Here is a 14,427-nt window from a genome sequence, read left to right on the forward strand (position 1 = left end):
AGGATGCACCTCACCCCAGCACTATACTGTCCTGGACTCCGTCAGGCTGTTACCTAAAATGTGAGTGACTATGTGTACTAGAAATACCAAACACCATGGCATTAGAGATTTCTAATGTGTAAATTGTATGGTAGAGGAGTTGTGTCTTAATAAGGCTGTTTGGAGTTCAGTTCTGGGAAAAGTTCCTTTAATAAAAAAAGTTCTGTACATTTACACGATTGTCATCACCCTTCGTCTATAGCACAACAGGGAACACAGAAAACAACAGACTTGGGCGCTCAGTATAAAAACATCAATGACGCAGGGCCTCGGGGCTGGACAGGTGACGTGGCCCAGCGGCTCTGGGCTGGATTTCTGGGGGACCCATGGGGACAGTTGAGGACCTGCCTCTTAATTTTTTGAAAACTGTATTTTAAAAAAGAAAATAGCATTTAAAAAAGAAAGACATGAAGTCAGGGTGTAAGACAGGCCTCTTTCTAAAGATAAGGGTCCATACCAGAGACGTCATCAGAGGAGAGTCAGGCCCAGGACACAGTGCTGAACACATGAGGGCAGGTGAGAAACTCGCAGAAATTCGGCTCCCAGACCACCCTGACCCAGGACAAGAGGTTTCTGGGTTAAAGTTGGTCTGCCGGCGTTCCTCCATTCAGAATGGCCAAGACACTACCTCTATAGACTCACCGACTCTTCCCTCCAAGTTGCTAAGGCCACTTCTTGACAAGCTCCAAAGTCCTTGCTGAAGGGGGAACCTGGGAGCCCACGGAGGAGGGTTCTGTGGCCTGAGGTTCAGCTGGCAGGCAGCCTAGTCCTCCTCACCGCCCCCGTACATGTCGGCCAGCTTCTTGAAGCGGCTGCCCCACTCGTTCAGATAGTCATAGTCCTGGTCCTTGTCAGAGGCAGACGAGGTAAGGGAGCTCAGGGAGGCGGCGTCTGACCCGCTGCCCTCGTAGTCGAACACCAGCAGGGAATCATAGGGTGGGGCAGTGGGGTCGCTGTTCGCTGTCTTCAAGTTCTGTGGTCACAGAGAGCAGAAAGTTAGGAGACTGGGGCCTGATGCCCATCAGCTGAGAAAGCGTGGGTGAGCTCGCCTGGCTAAACCGCCACTTCCTCTCTGAGGACATCTCTTGCCCTCAAGCTCTTAAGAGAGGTTTATCATGAGTCAGTTTTCACACATGACAATCCCACATGTGTCAGAGAACAGTCTTCCAGAGGATTGTCAAGGTCTGATTTTGTTTGGAAGTAGATGGATAGGCCTTCCTTTTGGGACATCTCAGGATAAACTCCGGTCTCTAAAGCTTGGCTAGCATCCGAGCGTGTCAGCTGCTTGCCCCACCCAGGCAATCCTGCAGTGCATCTAAATGCACACAAAGCAGTTAGCACAGAGCCTAGCACAAGTGTTCAACGCAACCTGGGCCAGTGGCAGCAGCCTAGGGTAGGGATGCTGAGACCGCACAGCTTGAGCTGAGGACCAGAATCTGTGCACAAGTCCCTTAACTCCTGTTCCTGTTTCCTCATCTGTAACATGGAGATACTTCTTATCATTTTAGAGGAATAAACGAGTATATGCAAATATATGTGATACACTATTAACTTAAAAAACAAAAACAAACCCTCAAACCCCAAACTCACAGCCAGGAGACTATGCGACTCTGACTCCTACTGACACTGTAGGACAGACTAATATGCCCCATAGAGTTTCTGAGGCTACAAATCTAGAGGCATAGATTGCCTCAGCTTTCTTCCAAGGAGCAAGTGCTGAGGTTACCATTTTGGTTAGCAACCCAGTGCTTAAGCCACTACATCACCAGGGCATCATCTTGCAGACTGCTGGACCGTTTTCTCATCTGTAAAACCAGAATAATAAGATCTCGACCCCACAGGGGAACTCCAGTGGGGTAGTTCATAGGGAGCTGTGCTAACCCACACTCTGGTGATTTGCATCTACCAGCAGCTCCAACGGAGTAAGATAGGTAGTCTCCTCCCGTGAGATTTGCAGCCTTGAAAAGCCAATTGAGGACAAAGAGATATTATTATTAAAAATGAGCAGCCTGCAGATATTGTGTAGATGTTTTTAGGTAGGGGAAAGGCCTCAAGCATTTAGCTCTGAAGCTAAGGTGTCGTCTCCAAGCCAGATGTCCTGAGCAGCACCCCTATTTGTGAGAAAGACTTTTTCTCATACAGAACTCTCCACTCTCTAAAACACTCATGCTTGAAGAACAGAATTTCACCACCAAGCAGTGGTGGAAGAAGGATAAGTAATTTTTCCCTTCACTGCCAGAGCAGACCGAGGCCAAGGGTCTCGAGTCAAGTGGTCCCTGCCCACCCAGCATATTTTCTGTCTCCTGCTGTTCCCTACATCTGATTCCATTTTAAACATCCACCAGTTTTCTTTTTTCTCTTATTAAGAACTTCTGTGTAACAGTTGTGGACTAGGTACCAGGCTGTGTTGGGCTCATCTACCTCTTATGTGTCTAGGTCAGTGGTTCTCACAATCCTGGCTATGTATTTGAATCACCTGGGACGTTAAAAAAGATGCCTGGGTCATGGGCATTTCTAGTTTTCCAAGTTTCTCAGATAAATCTAATGTGCATCTGATTTAATACATTGGAGACACTCTGATGGGTGTATGCAATAACTTCTACCCACCATTCCTTTCTTTTTAACCCACCATTCTTTATCAGCCACTTCTTGCCATCAAGTTAGAACTGACTCACAGCTGACCCTCGAGTGGATTTCAGTGGCTATGGCAGGAGATTGCCTGTCTTTCTCCCTCAGAGCAGCTGGTGGATTAGAATTGCCTCTCTGAGTTAGCAGCACAACTCCTTACCCACTAGGCCTCCAGAGCTCCCCAGAAGAAAAACTGAAGGTGCCAACGATTTCATTTTACAATGGATGCACAATCAATACCGATGGTGGCAGCAGTCAAGAAATCAAAGCATGTATTGGATTGGGAAGATCTGCTGTCAAGGACCTCTCCAAAGTACTTGAAGAGCAATGATGCCAGTTTACGACTAAGGTGCTCCTGATCCAACCCATGGCATTTTCAGTTGCTTTTTATGCATCTGGAAGTTGAACAATGAAGAAGGATAACCAAAGAAGAATTGGGTTTTGAATTGTATGGTGAACTCTGTCTCACGTACTTTGGGCATGTTGTTAGAAGGGGCCTGTCTTTGGAAAAAGACTTCATGCTGGGAAAGGTTGAGAGTCAGAGAAAGAGAGGAAGACCCTAAACAAGATAGGCTGACACGGTGACTGTAACAGGGGGCTCGAGTGTGGTGGAGGCTGTGAGGATGGACGGTGCAGGACAGGATAAGGTTCAAGTCTGTTGTTCAAGGGCCACCACGAGTCTTAGTTAGCTCAAAGGCACGTAATGACAGAAATCACTCCCGAATACATGCTAGACCAGTGGTTCCCAAACTTTAATAACCTGGGGATCTTTTAAAAATAAAACTACACATCAAAAACCTCAGGAGGCTCAGACTACATCCTAGAACAATCAAACTGCAATCTCTACATGTCAGACGGATCAGTATTTCTGAATGTTTCCCAAGTGATTTTGAATGTGCAGGCATGCTTATGGACTACCGGCCTCGCACTATGCCAGGTACTTCCTCTCCTTCCCGAAACAACCTGTACCAGAGGTCCCCAGGTGTTGCGGTATGTTAGAATCACCTGGATCCTAATTAATTAGCTAGATAGAGAGATAAATAGATGATAGATAATTCAAACACAGGTTTTCTGGCCCCAGTCTATGCTCCTAACTTCTACGTTTGTTGAGTTAGTGTGTGAATCACTCCTAAACCACCCAGAATCACTCTAAATTAGGGTTTTACAGGGAAGCAATAGAAGCCCAGAAGGTTACAGGAGAAGCCAGAAGTCACACACCTGGTTGTTGGTGGCTGTGCATTGAATTATGTTTCTCAGCCTCAAAAAAAACATGTGGTTAACACAATGCCTATTATTTGTAGACAAAATACTATTTGGGAACAGGGCTTTACTTGTTATGTAATGAAGCCATTATCAATGCAATCTGTATCTTAATCACTTTTGAGATATAAAAGAGAAAATCAGGCAAAGACAAGTAAACATGAACACAGGAAAGAGACATGTGTGAAGACCTCCGAGCATGCCCAGCAGCTGACGAGGCTGAGCAAGGATTCTCCCGGAGAGGACAGGGACAGTCTTCCATTGGACCAGGTGCCCTGAATTCAGAATTCTAGCCTCTAAATTGTAAGATAATAAGTTTGCTTGTTAAAGTCACCCACTTGTGGCAGCACTTTAGAAACAGACAGTGGTGGAACCAGGATTTGAAACCATAGTCAAGATTCTCTTCTCTTTTCCTAACACGGCAGGTGTACTAGACTTTAACAAAAGAGCTACCTACCCTCGACTGCCCCCATCACTCACCTCGACGATGAAGTTGCCAATTTCATCTGGGTTGGCTGGACGGAGCCGGTACATGGGTGTGGGGATGAAGGTGGGTGCCACATCATTGCGAAGAACCACCTCAGGTCGGGCCTCCAGACCCCGGTGGAGTTGGGTGATGTCATAGTCCTTTATGAAAATAGGCACTGGATTGAGAAGGATTCTCCCTATTTCTTCAATGTTTTCATCTACCCTAATGCCCTATGACATGATGCTTGGAGATACATACACACACATGTCTTATTAAGACATAACTGCCAGATTTCTGAAAGCCCCAGTTTCCACCCTCCTCTATCTTCCCAAATTAAGCACAGGTTCAAGGTCAGCTTGACTGGAGCCAAAGAAATGACAGTAACAGACCAGGTATTTTCTCAGAAGAGGAGAGTTGATACATGAAGACTGATGCTTCTTACTAGCATCTGGTCTATGTAACCAATACGATTAATCAGCTGGTCCAGCTATCCCTGCTGTTGGTCCTAAGAGCATCAAACCCCAGACCTCCCAGTGCCTCACCTGGTCTTCTTCGCCACCTCCTTCTTCACCGTAGTAGAAGACGTTGTCCCGAGTGTCGTCTTCTGGGAGCAGAAGAGGCTCCTTGCCCTTTCGCTTCTTTCTCACCAACAAGAGGAGTACCAACAAGAGGACTGAAAGAGTTTGAGAGCCAATATGCTTCTTTCAAACACATGGCTGGCCAAGACCACCAAGCCTTCAGGTCTTTTAGACCCCTCCACGCAGTAGCCTGAACATTAACCCCTATCATGTCCACTTCTGCTTAACACACTTCAAAAGCTCTCTTTGCACCTGAAAAAGCCCTAGCTCCTTATCAAGGCCCACAAGATTTGGACCCCAGATCTGCCTCTAACTCTCCCACTCATCCATCTACAAAGGTCTAGCCACATTAGCCTCCTCTGAACTCCTCAATACATACCATATACTTTCCCATTCATCACCTGAAACTCTGACTTCACATCCCACCTGTAATTCTGCATCACTTGTTGTCAGTCTTCCTTATGTTGGTAGTATTGGTCCTTAGAGAAATCCTCTGTGGGAATGGGGACTGCCCAGCAGAGACTATTTTAATAATAATTAGTAATAAGAGACCTTTTAATGAGACTATTCTATTCATCAGATAGCTCCTGAATTAGCCTAGACTTTCAAGTTAAAGCAAGATAATGTAACTTTGATAGGCTGCAATAATTTGAACTTGGATGTAAATGCTCTTAGGCCTTTAAGAGACTTGTTTTTAGTAATATGTTTACCAAGTTATTTGCCCATGAGGGAAAGGCCAGCTGATGTCCAACTGCTTTTCCAAACTGCCATGACCCCTGGCCCTCAGGCTGGCTGGTGTAAAGAGATCTTAGGTGACCACTTTTTAGTCTCCTGACAGAAATGCTGCCTCTCTGACTAGGTCAGACAGATCTAGCTTTTTTTAGAGGAGTCCACAGATTGGCAGGATGCTAGACTGTAACCTCTCCTTTCCCTCGTCATCTGAACCCTAAGGCTTCATTAAATATCTTATGCTTACTGATATTCCCCTTTGGACTGGCCTGGCACAGTGGCTCTTTCCATCATCCTTCTCCAGCTGGTAAATGGAAACTCTAGGTCTCCTCACCCAGAATTGGTAAGTTTAAAGAACGAATTAAAGCTTGCTGCTGCTGCTGCTCACTGCTGTTTAATTAGATCTGATTAAATGTATTTTCTGTGCAAGGATCAAGTCTAAGAGTAGAAAAAGCAACTGAGATATATTTCTACCTTTAGAGCAACAACTTAGTTTTAATTAAACACCTCTTTCACTAGATTTATGGTTTTCAAATTCCAGCTGTGTCTGAGTTTCCTAGAAGGCCTGTTAAAACAAGGACTGCTAGAAAAAAAACAAAACCAAGGACTGCTAGACATCAAGTTTCTGGGTCAGAGGTCTGAAGTGTGACCTGGTAGTTTGCTGTTCTAACAAAATCTGGGTAAAGCGAATGCTCCTGGCCTCTCATGATTGCAGGGCCAAGTCTGTTTGCTTACTACTGTGTCTTCAAAGCCTGACACATTCCAGAAGCACCATAAATATCCACTGACTGATAGACACTCCTCGCATTAAGAGTTCAAGAAACAGATGGGCAATGTTGGTGGCTCCCCAGTCCCAGAAGTTCAAGAAAGGACGAGCTGTAATAATCACTCCATTCTGGTACTCACGTAGCAGAGCCAGGACAGCCCCCAGGATGGGGAGGACGAAACCCCCCTTCCAGCGCTCAGGACAGGTCTCCACGTGGCCATCACAGTCACACACAGTTGCCCTGATCACCGTCAACTGTTCTTTGTCACCGTGGTCGAACAGAGATAGGTGCACATCATATGTGTCTTGCTTTAGAAATTTCTTCAGGGACAAGGCCACTGTGTCTCCTGGGGTGGACAAACAATATATTAGTCTTGGGATACCGTGCACAGGAGAGAATGTGGCACCCCATGATGAAGGTGAGAGAAGATAGCCTGCGTCTGGGCAATGGGGAGAGGTCTCCCCAAAGCAGACTTTGGACTAATACTAAAAATTGCTATTTGGTCAAAGGCAAATTGAAATTGACTAACGTGGGAAAGATTATTTACTGGTACTGTTTGCTGCTGCTGTCAAGTTGGAACTGACTCATAGCTGACCCTCCAGTGATTTTCAGAGGCAGTTTAATTGCACGGGAGGAGATTGCCCATTCTTTTCCCAAGGGGCAGCTGGTGGATTTGAATCATGTGCCTTTGGGATTGCAGCACAGCTTCTTATCCCCAGGCCACCAGAGCTCCCTATTTATTATAGTTTGTTGTTGTTGTTTAATGCCGTCGAGTCGTAGACGACTCCTAGTGACCCTATGAACGAACAGCCTGAGCACTTTTCGTCCATAGAGTTTCCGGAGGCAAGCTGTTTTGGAAGTGGATGCCGCTCCTGCTTCCAGCTTTATTATAGTAGAAGAGTAAATATGTCAATTGATTTGAGGAAAAAAGACAATACTTTGTAAAATGTAAAAAATTATATCATAATTTCAAAATATATATCATAATGTCAACAACTCATTGCTGTTGAGTTGGAACTGACTCATGGTTGACCCTGTGTGGGTTTTCAGAGGCTGTAAATCGCCTGGGAGGAGACTGTCCATCTTTTTTCCCCAAGAAGAAGCTGGTAGGTTCGAGCCACTCACCTTTGAGTTGGTAATCTAACTCCCTATGTACTAGGTCACCAAAGCTCCCTAACTATCAGTCATATAAGGCCAATACTTTATTAGTACTATCAGCTGCTGGATTGTTCATATACTGTCCACACTTCAGAAGTATAATAGAATTAAATATATGAAACTCCTTATATTTCAAAGTGAATGCTCAAGTATGAATGAATCTAAGTCACACAAGCCTTATCTAAGGTAACTGATTTCATAAAGAAGATCATTAAGATGCTAACTTGTAGGGAGCTCTGGTGGCCTAGTGGCAAGAAGCTGCAACTGCAATGTCAGATGTTTGCGGTTTGAATCCACCAGATGCTCTGCTGGAGAAGGAGGGGCAATCTCCTCCTGTACCAGTCAGATCCGATTTGACGGTATATGCACAAAAAAAAAAAAAAAAAAGATGCTAACTTGTGTTATCACAAGATTAATAGCAACACATAAATTCAGGGGTGCCAAAAGGAGGCACGTGACTAACTGGCCTTCAGAGGCCAAGGTGAGTGGCAGATTTTCTAAGCACAGAGCAGAAGCCAAGCCTCAGTGTGGCTCAGACGTAGGCCCACTCTGGGGGACAGTGTGGCAGACCAAGAGTGGAGGGGGAGCACTTCTGTGAATCAGGGGTCCCTCAGAAGAAAGATCTGCATATGGCACCCTTCAGTTTAAACGGAAGTTTCTCAAGGGGGAGCCACAGACTTGGGTAGAACTATATTGTATCACAGAGAACTTTTCCAAGCACCGTAAGTCCCACCACTATATGCTGGTGGTGGCCTCCAGTCAAAGAAGTGATTGTAAACAACCTCCACTTTTCAAATCTCCCTGCCTGCGAGGCTGCATGCACGTCTCAGATCTGACCTCAAAGCATGTTCACTCTGGCCCTCTCCTGGCTAGGACTTAGGGAGAATTTATTTTGGTCCCATCCAGCAACAGTAGGCATTTAGAGTTCTGCAGATATTTCAGTCTATCATCTGGAGCGGCCAATTTAGGGTAGATGACCAAACACCTCACATCATCGTTCTGCTCCCAAGCTGTTGGTCTGATCTTTCAATTGGTGATGATAAGATTGATGGAGATCAAATGGAAACTTCCTATGTGCCTTATTATGTAATTAGCTGGTGGAGTCGAACCGCATGCCTTTGGGACTACAGTGCAGTTTCTTGCCATTAGGCCACCAGAGCTCCCTATGTAATTCTCACCACAAGTATATGAGGAAGTGATTAATATTATCCTGATTTTACAATGCAGGTCACAAAAGGGTTGATCCTGGGTCAATCCTTTGACAGTAGGAACAAAGTGGGATAGAAAAAAAAAAATTAAAGCTGGGAACTTGCTTTAGCGTCACTGAATTTGGCCAAGATGCTCAGATTCCACTGAGTGAGCCCCGGCACCGCTGTTAAGCGATGCTGGTCAAAAGATAAAGAGCACTTACTCTTCACAGTAAGTGTATGAAACTAGGTTTATTATTGAACCCCTATTCTACAGATAAGGAAATTGAGGTACTTCAAGGTTTAATAACTTTGAGATATCATATAAAGCTAATAAAAAAGAAGGCAAGGCATTCTGCCCAGAGTCCAAGACAGTTTATGTTCAGTGAAGGAAAAAAATGGTCTCTAGACTACAAGGGGAGAGTGACAGGAGACCACCTTGGACACCCCAAGAAAAATGCATACCCTATCACAGGCATTCTAAAAATAAGACAATATGAGTGTTTGAGACAGGTTTCCTGAGTCTTTTTTAGGCTGGGATCACAAGCAATAATGGAAGTTGGGCAATTTTGGGAGGTGGGACAAAGCCTGAACATAATGGTTCCTCATTTTCCATTTGGGGGGACCTGAGCTTCAATGAGAAGGGGCAACACTTTAAATCATGGTGATGGAGCTTCTTTCAGAACCTTATTAGCATCTGGGGCTGCATTCCCCTTCCTTATGCACCCCGAGTCTTATTTGCTGCCAACGAGACTTCTCTAGCCCTTGTGACAACGGTAAACCCATTGTAAGCTGAGAACCTCAGAGGTGGAGATCAGAAGGAGGCAGGACAGGGGCTCTGTGCCCCCGGGAACACTGCTTAGCCTCTAAATGAGGACAAAATGCTGACCAAAGAGGGTGGTAGAAATCATAAATACAGGGAAAAAACCACCTTGAATACCCCCCAACCAAACCAAACCCCACAGTCATCAGGTTTGGGTTTGGTTGATTCTGACTCCGAGCAACCTCAGATGGTTCCAAGGCTACAAGCAGCAAACTGCTTCCTCTTTATCCCCGGGAGCCACTGATGGGTTCAAACTGCTGACCTCTTGGTTAGCGACTCGACGCTGAGCCCGCCGTACCACCAAGGCTCCTCTGCATGTCACCAGGGTTCACTAAACGGCAGGGGAGCATCATGGTCGGTCAGACCACCTGGGTTCAAATCCTCGAGCTGTCGTTTTCTAGCTACGACACTGCTGACAAAAGACTGACTCTTCTGTAAGCTTCAGTTTGCTCTTCTGCAAACTGAGTGTGCGTGAACAGTCTCTTTGCAGGATCGTTGTGAGGATCGTGGGATCCAGTCTCTGAAGCACTGGAAGCAGGGTCTGGCACACCGTGAACAAGCTCACTCAGCGTTAGCTACTGCTGTCGTCAGTGGCCCTTGCGTCAACCCCTAGATTCATGGCAGCTCCATGGGCGACAGAACCCAGCCTTGCACCCGCCCCAGGAGCGGCTGTGAACTGGATCATACTGACCCATGGGGTTTTCCTTGGCTGCTTTTGGGAAGCAGATCCCTAAAGCTTTCCTTCTGGTTCGTCTTAGTCTGGAAGCTTTAATGAAACCCTATCAGCGTCTTGACAGCACACACGCCTCAGGTGACAGACGGTTGGTGGCTACGCACGTGGTGCGCTGAACGGGTCTCTCCTGTGGAAGGTGACGATTCTACCACTGACCCACCCCGGCCTCTTTATCCCCATTAAGGCTGGAATCCCAACTATGCTGTGCGCAGCCGGGCCAGTCACTCGCCCTTTCTCTGAGCCTCAGCTTTTCCGTTAGAAAGCAGTCGGGTAGAATAGGCTCCAAGGCCCCTGTAGAATTCCAAAGGTTTACACTGGGCTGATCAATAGCATTTGATTGTGATTCTTGGGGTCACCTCTGGGTGACCCCAAGATGCTGGAACAGGATTATGTGCAGAGTCCTGGAAGAGAAGCCCACCTGTCCACTTCCCAGTTACCTTTCTCGTTGACCTCTGCTGTCCAGTGCATGTCTGCATCGTGGGTGAGCTGAGCCCGGAAGGGGAATGTGTGTGGGGACAGGTCCTTGTCTGTGATGTTCAGCACTTGGGGCACAGGGTCCTGGTTGCAGATGGTGATCTGACTGGGCTCCGGGACAGGGCCGTGGTCATTGACGTCGATAAGCATTAGCAGGAGCGTCCCCGTGCCGGTAGTTGGAGGACTCCCTGTTCATAACGACACACAAACTCACTTTTCGGTGACTGTCCTGGGCTGGGCTGATGAATCAGCACTAGGCTCCCTAGCAGTCACAGCACAGTAGCAACCGCTTCACTCACAGAGCCACTACCCAAAGGGAAACCTACCAGCCATCATGGGGCGGATTCAGTATTTGCCAGTCAATTCCTAGGAAGCTTCCCTTCACAGCCTTGCTGTCACTGCTCAGCGGCCTCCAGGCTCCAGCATCAAGCCAGAGTTGTAGTCCCACCCTCACCGCCAGTCCAGTTACGGTGTCACATTACTAACTAATCACGGCATTTCCCCAGTGAAGCCAGAGGCATCCTTCCAATCCCGGTCAGGATATTAATTCAGGCAGCCCCGGTCAGTCAGTCACAAGTGGAAGTTGACAGGCCAATTCAAGGCTCAGGGAACCACAGCTTTAGACAAGAGACCCCTCAGGGTAATGATACCTCTTACTTTTTTGCAGCTTTAGAGCTCTAGAGACATAAGCAACCATCCTAGGAATGGTCTTTAGTGCGTTCCTCAGAAAGTCCTTTCTAACTTTCCAAGAGAGGTTTGCTGACACCCCTACATCACATCATACTCCTCCTTTTAGGAGGTTGGGACATGCCACCTGGGAACCAAAGATGTTCCTTGTGGATGGGCTGGGCGGAAACTCTTACCGTCATCTGTGGCCAAGACTATCACTTCATAGAAATTGTTCTTCACAAAGCGCTCATCCTCCCGGTCCAGGACACCTGCAGCAGTGACCTGTCCACTGTCTGGGTCCATCTCCAGCCACCCTGCAGGGTCTCTCAGGATGTGGTAGCTGAAGAGGAAAAAATCACAAGAGCTGAATCCAGAAATTACCCACAACTTTGATATTGTCATTTAAAACCACTGGCAAGTGGAACCAGGGCCTCCAAGGTCACAGGCAGGATCAAATGAGAAATACATTTAATCTATGAATAGGAACTTCAAACGCAGATGGGATCCCAGTAGAGAAATGAAGATGAGGAGAACTGTCTTCCCTGGAGCCCATTCTCTCAGCCTCTAGTAGGGCAGGAAGGAAGAAGGCGGGTCCAGGAGTGGTCTTCAAAACACGGAACAATCTTTGTGCTGAAAATACTAAACAGCTCGCCCATCTGTACTGCTGCATTAGCAGAATTTGAGCCCAGCTCCAAGTACCTGATCTTCTGATTCTCCTTGTCAGGGTCCTGTGCCATGTAGGTGCAGATGGGCTCCCCAGCGAGGATGCCCTCTTGGACCTCGATGACTTTGGAGGGGGGGACGAACTCGGGTGGCTCGTTCACATCCTCCACATAGACCTTTACGATGGCCGTGGAAGTCTCAAGCTTCACCACAAAAGGACTTTCATTGGTTGCTTCAACGTACAGTGTGTGCTGGGTTTTGGCCTCAAAATCCAAGCCCTAGAAAAAGAGAAGAAGCATCTGAAGCACTATTTTGGGAGGAGGTCCTGAGCAGTAGCAAAGGCTGAGGACATGAGACCCCCACCAGCAACAAATGCTGTTCTCCTGTACCTAGCTACTAAGTAATTCCAGAGATTTTACTAATCAGACACCAGGATAAACATGGGATAAATGCAAAAGAAGCAATAATTCAAATAAAATAGGCAACTTCTGTTGGGAGGACCCTCATGTCAAAAGCCTGACTGGGGACAGCCACCGGATATCAGCATTTACACTAATCTGCTTCAATTGAATCAGCAGTTCCTCCCTGTTTTATGAACTTGGCATCTAGGGCTCCGTATACCTAAGAGAGAGGGTGGGACAGTGTTGGGAGCCACTGGTCTGGTGAATAGTATCCAGCAGAGCAGCGTATCCTGCAGCTGGAGTACGTGTGGGCTTCTTGTTCCAGAAGCTGTAGGCCAGCTTCCTTGGGGTGACCTTTGCATTGAAGGCCAAGCCAACTCACCTTCCTGGTTGACAGGACACCCTGGTTGCTCTCAGGGTCAGTACTGATGGTAAAATAGTCTCCATCGTCACCTCCCACAATGCGGTAGGTGGCACGCCATGCTGGGGAGTTTGGGATGTCCTGATCTGTCACTGTTAGCCGCTGGACCTCATGGCCCACTGCGTTCTCGGGCACCCGGGCCTCATACTGTCAAAAAAGCACAGCATGCTCAGAAACGAGAGGCTTCTCACCCAGAAACTCTTCCATGACTTGTGCTTATGAACCCTCTTCCAACTCCAAGGAGGCCCACACCCCTCATCATCATCCCTGGACCACTCAACTCACTTCTCAGGTTTTTAGGGAACATGTCAGCCTACAAAAAGGAATTCTGCCCAGCATACACCCCAGGTCTGAGCCAACTCCCTGAACTGGATACTCGAGCCCCTGCCATGTGTAGCTCTACCTGTCCACCAGGAATCAGAAAGGGGGAAGGAAGGTGCCAAGAAGGGCTAGCCACTCTGAGGCACTGATCAGGAACTTTTTGGAGGGTTCTGGGGAAAGTGGCAAAGGGTGGAGAAAAGAGTGCTCAGAACAAATTGCTAATGAGCTTTAAACATAATGGAGAAATATTTAGCTGCCAGAGCTCTAAAGCCCCAAGTGGGCTCCCTTGAGTGGCCCTGAATCCTCTGCCACTGGAGGTATACAAGCACTCTCAAGGACGAAGTGGGCAAGGCAACTGGATGTTTTCACATCAATGAAAGCTTTTGTATAGCATTCTTATTACAAATCAGACAGAGATGATCCCACTGAAAACAGCACAATAGGTAGTTATTATCACTGTTTCCATGTCACAGATTAAAAAAATAGGGCATGGGAATAGAATTTAATGGTTATTAGAAAACATACAAACAAATATGCAAAAAAATCCCAGCAAAGTCACTGAAACAGAAGGGACCAACTTTTGGCAAGAGAATTTTCTCAAGTTGATGCTACTACTCATATATGCATATAACTTACCCCTAAGCTTGTTTTGTACAATAAATATAACTGTTAATGTTGAAAAGGAAAAAAGGTGTTGTGTGTCCACAGAGAAGTAACTTGTCGCCCAGCTATCTGGTAAGTGTGGGGCTGGCACTTGAACCAATAGTATAGGCTGATTCAAGATCCTTAAGGAAGAAAAACTCTTTTTGTCTTAACTAAAAAATATATTTATCATGTATTTCTGTCTTTTAAAATGGAAAAAATCTAGTTTTTTATAAATCAGCATCACTTTGCTTTGTGATGGTAAATTGTATAGGAACAGACATGGTTAATATTTATTTTGATATCTTACTACCAGTGTTGCATTAAACGCTTTAGCAAAAAAGGAGCCCTAGGGAACTCTGGTGGCCTAGTGGCAAGAAGCTGCACTACAATCCCAGACGCATGTGATTCGAATCCACCAGATGCTCTGCTGGAGAAGGAGGGGCAGTTTCCTCCTGTACACAC

At 46.5% G+C, this 14,427-nt stretch overlaps 1 protein-coding gene across 1 annotated transcript in view; it reads right to left on the minus strand.

Annotated features, from left to right (window-relative positions):
- Positions 1-802: 802 nt before the first annotated feature.
- The window catches only part of CDH3 (cadherin 3, type 1, P-cadherin (placental)), a 42,699-nt gene continuing 29,074 nt past the window's right edge, over positions 803-14,427 (minus strand). Inside the window, exons 10-17 of the mRNA XM_006878664.1 lie at positions 12,961-13,146; positions 12,214-12,455; positions 11,709-11,854; positions 10,809-11,033; positions 6,610-6,816; positions 4,939-5,069; positions 4,408-4,554; positions 803-1,012 (exon numbers count right to left, since the gene is read on the minus strand). Coding sequence (XP_006878726.1) covers positions 803-1,012; positions 4,408-4,554; positions 4,939-5,069; positions 6,610-6,816; positions 10,809-11,033; positions 11,709-11,854; positions 12,214-12,455; positions 12,961-13,146 — 1,494 coding nt within the window. The remainder of the gene's footprint in view (positions 1,013-4,407; positions 4,555-4,938; positions 5,070-6,609; positions 6,817-10,808; positions 11,034-11,708; positions 11,855-12,213; positions 12,456-12,960; positions 13,147-14,427) is intronic.

The sequence above is a fragment of the Elephantulus edwardii genome, unplaced genomic scaffold (assembly GCF_000299155.1).
Source record: "Elephantulus edwardii isolate Elephantulus edwardi_28Jun2011 unplaced genomic scaffold, EleEdw1.0 scaffold00001, whole genome shotgun sequence".
In the NCBI taxonomy this organism is placed as follows: Eukaryota; Metazoa; Chordata; class Mammalia; order Macroscelidea; family Macroscelididae; genus Elephantulus; species Elephantulus edwardii.